The following is a 6000-nucleotide window of genomic DNA, read 5'->3' on the forward strand; positions in this document are numbered from 1 at the left end:
TCAACACTTATGATTCAGAACTCAGATAGAAATTCCAGAATGCTCAATTCTAAGTTATGACTTCAAAGCTCTTGATTCAGAACTCAGAAAGAGAAACCCAAATTTTTAATTTCCAAATAACATGTAAACATTATCAATTTGAATCTTAAGCTTCCAGAATTTTGAAAAATATATTAAGAATACTTGAGTAGAATTCAGACTAGACAGGGAACATCACTCTTGATGCTTTTTTTAAACTGTTTTTTTTTTAAATTTGGCGCTGAGAAACGAAATAAATTTTCAAACATGTTTTTCCCTAGACGTCTATCAGAAAAAAAAATCTTATTTAAAATTAACTCAGAACATTTGTTCAATCTTTTCACGTCAAGTTAATGAAGACATTAAGCAGTTCGAAAAAAAGTGTTACAGCTCAGATGTCAAATTCTTGAGCGCTACAGGAAAATTTCTTATAAAAACTATTTGAATCATGTTGGAATGCTAGAAAACGCCTGAAACGCAGTTATCTAATAAACTAGTTCGTAGAAGCATGATTAATCACTTGTACATAGTAAATTTTTTGAAATAATCTTAAGTGATAGGTACTTTTCTGATTTCGCACCATTTTAGTCATATTTTTTGTCCAAGATGCCAATTGGTTCATTCGGTAAAAGTAAACTTATGCTCGATTTACCCGTTGAGCAATTTGAAACAAATTTTAGAAGTAAATGACGACGACTATCAATCATTCATATTTTCACAAGCAAAACACATAGTGGTACCATTTTAGTTTCGATCACTATACTTATAAGGCTTTAAAAAACTAAAATTTGACCTTTTTTTTCAAAATCATAAGCGATGATTTATAAATATTTCTGGCATCAATGGAGCTGTTTCTGAGCTTTGACCTAAAAGATTTTTATTTATTTAACAACTTTGTTGAAGACTACTGATCGTTGTGACATATGCTTTAGCGTGTTCTACAATACGAAATAGTAAAATATGTCAAATGTATTTTTTTAAACATTCATCACATTGAAGTCTTTAACAAAATTGTCGCTGAGAAAATATCCTTTTGCTTTTCATTTTCATTTGAAAACTTGGGATAAAAATCCCAGGTAATTCTGTGTACATAAGAAGCTCTAATTGGATCGAGTCAACTTTAAGGCAAACGGAAGACGCTTTTTTTCTACGATGCTCAATGAGGTTTTTTTTATGAACTTATGATTGTCAAAATGAACCATCATCAGAATCTACTAATTACATCAATAGTGATGGTATTTTATGCATGAACATGAACGTAGAAGCTAATCCAATTTACGATGCAAACAAAATGGTAAATTGAATACAACAAAAAGTTTAAATGTAATTTTTACAGACGTTTAGTTGATTTGATAATCTTTGTGTTTCAAAAATGATATGGGTAGATTATAAATAGATTATTTCCTTCAAAGGTAAATTCACCAAAATCTTTTTTAAAAAAACTTCAAGTTAATAGAAAGGCAGTCAACGGTGTTTCACCTCGCTGGGCAATTTAAGACTGACACGGTCGCCTGTTCGTTAAAAGCTAAACACGTGTTGCAAACTTTTGTTTTTATCGAACTCAAAATCATTGATAAAGTTCGAATTTGATATTTTTTACGAACTTCTATCACTGACACAGGCCAGTGCATCCATGCTGCAAATGTTTCCTTTTCTTTTCGGGCACTCCTACTTCGCCGGTCGGAAGCAAAACTTGCGTACAAGTTGTTCGATACTTTTGCTTTGCTCTGTTGGTGCCTACATTGCGGCGTTTATTTCGAGCCGACAGCATTCGTACCTCGATGAGGTTCTTGTTTTAGACATGCATTGAAATCTTCTGTTTGCATACGCTGTGTGTATTTTGACCAAAGAAAAGTTAATTAACATTTTTTAAAGTGTTAACGATTTTAGAATTGAACTAACAAGTCATGCTCACGGTGATTTCTATGAAAATTTACTTCGAAATGATCTAAATTTAAAAAGTTATTTGGCAAACAATAAGTATGTTCGATTTCACTGGAATGATGTACATACTAGGTATTAATAGAACTTTAAAATACTTCAGTAGATGATAGAAAAATGAAATTCATTCTGTTTATGAACCTTTCATGATTTTTTCAAAAGTTGTCAATCAAAAGTGAAAACGTTTATATTTATGGCGTCACCTATAATAAACACATTTATCCAAACTTATAATACTTATTGATTTTGATCTGTTTTACTTACATTATTAGTTTGAAGGCTGCGAAGATTGTAATTTCAAAGTTATTTTCTTATAAGTGTAACTCTCGAGCAATTCGAAAAAGGAAAAGGTCTGAGCCATTTGAAATAAACGAATTAAAAACAAATAATTTTAAGCATTTGTGAGGATAGTTTCTGTACATTCTTTTCATGAAAACAAGATAGCTATGTTTGTGACGTTAGAACTTTTTTCTCTTTATTTGCTTAAGCTTCTAGCGTTTTTAAGAAAACTATTCAGCAAATCACTTCCTTGTTTGATTGAGAGTCGTTTGATGGTCTTAGTCCGAATTTCTCGCCTGTCTCCGACTGGCTTGACGGCCAATGGTTCTTCTAAGCATCGTTTATCACTGAACGTGCGGAAAAGTGTATTTGAAAAGTTTGCAATAAGCTATAAGTTTATGAACCTTAAAGTTCCAACAAAGTAAGACAACCGAAGACCAATTTCAAACTTTCATCTTGCTTTATAAATTGGCATAGATACTAAGAATAAAGTACAGTATGATCTTGTTGTAAGACTTCAGCGCTATTATCTGCCTAAAGGCATCTGAAATGTATGAAAAAAATTTTCCGGTCGCCATGTAAAGTAGAAGGACGTGATACAGCGAGTTGATATCTTTTTTTATGATCGAGTAGACTTCTTCGGGTTAGGCAGGAAAGATTTCGAGATAGCTAAGCTCACATTACCCTGACTTTTTTTTTTTAATTTTCCTCTAAATAATAAAAAAAATACCAAAAATTTTAAAAATCGTACTAATTAATTTTTTGCATATCTTTTTTCATTTTCAGAACTCAAAGCTCTCAAGGCCTCGATGGCCCAAACGACGTCATCATCGAGTATCATCCAGCCGGCATCGACGCCGTCGAGCGTCGGCAGCAACATGTCACCGGATCCTCACAACACTTCACCCGGCGGCCATCATCACGGCCAACTGTCCCCGATATCCTACACTCAACAGGTTCCATCGCCGATCACCAGCACTCCGACCAGTGCCATCGGCCATAGTGGCAAATTTAGCCAACAACAGCAGCAGCAGCAACAGCAACATCAGAAGGCAGCATCCGTGTTCATGATGACTCCATTCGGGACCACACTGACCAATGCCAATAGTTTGGCACATCAAGCTGGACTTTCTTTGAGTCCCATGGGATACCACATGAATAATAATGGTCCCTCGAATGGATCCACGATGAGTCCCAAGTATCACGGGAGTCCTTCGGAATCGCCCGGATGTATGTCCGCGTACTACGAGCTGATGAGCAATGCCGATGCCAACGGACTGGATCCACATGGACTGGGATCGATCGTGAAGATGGAACCGATCGCCGGAAGCTACTCAGCCTACCAACAGGCGCTTCATCAACAGCAGCAGCAACAGCAGCTAATGCATCACGTCCAGAGCAGGAGTCCGTCGGTTTCGGACGACAACGATCAACATCATCATCAGCCCCAGCAGCACCATCATCATCAGGGCCACCAATCGCCGGACGGCCTCGATGACAAACATGGCCTCCAGCGGCCAACCGTAGTGTCGATGTCCAGCTAAGCGGAACGCTGAAATTAAACGAAAGAAAAGAAGAAAGAGACCTCGTCGTTAGAATCTCATGCTCAGAAGCCAAATACCAAATGAACCAAAAAGACTAATAACTGATAGCTAGAGAAAACTGTAGAAAAAACTCTCTTTACATAGAAGAAGCCACGTGATGACTCATCATGACAGTTAGAATCAAAAGGGTTCTTATCTCTGTGGACCACACCAAATTAGTTATGAACCATTTTAGGGTAGGAAAGTGCACTCGACGCCCCGAACCGAAATGCTAATGCCAAGCGACCGAGTGCAATTAGAATTATAAGTTACGTTATTTCTCCCCTCCCGTTTATAGGAAACATACATCATTATGCACGACTTTGATGTCTGAAGAAATTTTATTTTCACTTTGTAAAAATCACCGACAAACACTTAACGCTATAAGAGTAAAAAAGAAAGGTTTTTAATCCGCGTGTTATGACAACCGCATAAAACCAGAACACAAGAAAAAACAACAAACGAGTGTGTCATCTAATCAGCTGTTATTTCATCTTCCCCCACCCATTTGGGCTGGGTGGGATACATTAAGTACCATATAGAAGAGAGTGCGGATTTTTGTTGCCCCTCAAAAAGTAGGGACTAACCGTTTTGATGTACATAAATAGTTTTCCCTGGAAACTGCCGCCGGGGTGAGGAGCGAATCTAAACCGCTAGCATATTTAGAGAGAATTATATCCACGTTCACCCATTCCCCCAAATCTTCCCACTAGATTTTAAGGCTTGTAAAAGACAGAGCTCTCACAGAAATACTTCAAAGACTTTCCAAATATTAGATGCAAAAAAAATATCGTGCAGATGATTTTTCGAACACCCATCGATCAGATCGAGAACAGTGTGTGTTTGTAAATTTAGTCTAGACTCTAGATAAAGGTAGTGTCGGAAAATCATCACTTATTTGTTAGCTCGTAGTTAAGTGTTAAGTTGATAAGTCCATTTTATTAGCGCGTAAGTTTTCTGTTAATTTCGTGTTTTTTTTGTTAACGTATCCTTTAATTACTGTGTAATAAAATTGCTTTTAAGAGAAAAAGTTAGTTTTTTTTAAATCCGTTCAAATGATGGATGTCGGGTTTGAAGTATTCAAACACATGAATGACCGTCATGTATATGTTCTTGCGGAATCGTAACGTGAAACGTGATTCCACTGATGTTTAAACGTTCACAATATTGTAGGGTTTCCCATTAAAGGGTGATACGGTCAAAATTGGGTCGATATCAACTTGACGTATTTCTTTAAATTTTGCATTTAAAAAACCTGAACACCCCTCATTTTGAAGGTGTGTGTGTAGAATGTTGCTCCTTTTTTGATTTTGGAATTCATTCTTCAGTTGTCAAAATGCCGTCCAAGGAAAAAGAGCAGCGTATCAAAATTTTACTCGCGCATCGCGAAAATCCGAGCTACTCGCACGCAAAGCTGGCAAAATCGCTAAAAGTTGTCAAATCAACCGTTGTTTGGGGAACGTTTCTCGATAGCCAGGAAGCCGCGGAGACGACAAAGAGAGTTGCCGGTAGTTTTAAGCGAAACCCTAACCCCTCTCTCCGAGATGCCGCAAATAAGCTGGGTGTATCGTCTACAACCGTGCATCGAGCCAAGGTAGTGACTCCAAATCGCGATGATAAACAAAATACGACGGCCAAAGCGCGATTGGCGATTTGCAGCTCTGAACGACACTCAGAGGGCACTGCGATCAAAATGATGATGTTATGGATTCAAATGTCAAAACGCGTAGTGGTTTTGCAAAACATTAAAGAAAATTAAAAAATTTCGGTGTTAAATGAGAAATTTCCTAGCATTGGATAGGATAGTTAGGTAAGAAAAATTAAATCACACTGAAGTTTGTTTTTGTTGAATCCATTTCATTGTTCAATCTTCGTTAATTTTAGTTCTCGGAAAAAAGTGTTGTGCAACAGCCTAGAAGTCAATCGGGAGCGAGCAAGCATGTTTCCAGTAGCACATTTTTTAAACTGTGCCAAATATTAACTGCCGTGAAATCTAGAAAGGATTTGTCGTAAGATTTTCAATAATCTTTAACATTGATTTGTTTTAAAAAATTAACATGTTTTCAAAACAAACTTTTTAGATATACATCATGTTTTGTAGAAAAAATGAATGTGAGGAAAGCTCTGAACGACTTCCTTTAAGAAATCGGTTACCGGAAAATTGGAAAAAAATATATCG

The 6000-nt window shown here is 36.6% G+C and overlaps 1 protein-coding gene across 7 annotated transcripts in view; it reads left to right on the plus strand.

Annotated features, from left to right (window-relative positions):
* Nucleotides 1–4843, plus strand: part of LOC129751308 (box A-binding factor-like) — a 93596-nt gene extending 88753 nt beyond the window's left edge. For all 7 annotated transcript variants that reach the window (XM_055746728.1, XM_055746730.1, XM_055746733.1 and 4 more), the window contains exon 8: nt 3025–4843. In XM_055746728.1, coding sequence (XP_055602703.1) covers nt 3025–3782 — 758 coding nt within the window. In that variant the 3' untranslated portion in view covers nt 3783–4843. The remainder of the gene's footprint in view (nt 1–3024) is intronic.
* Nucleotides 4844–6000: the final 1157 nt, after the last annotated feature.

Source organism: Uranotaenia lowii, chromosome 3, assembly GCF_029784155.1.
Source record: "Uranotaenia lowii strain MFRU-FL chromosome 3, ASM2978415v1, whole genome shotgun sequence".
In the NCBI taxonomy this organism is placed as follows: Eukaryota; Metazoa; Arthropoda; class Insecta; order Diptera; family Culicidae; genus Uranotaenia; species Uranotaenia lowii.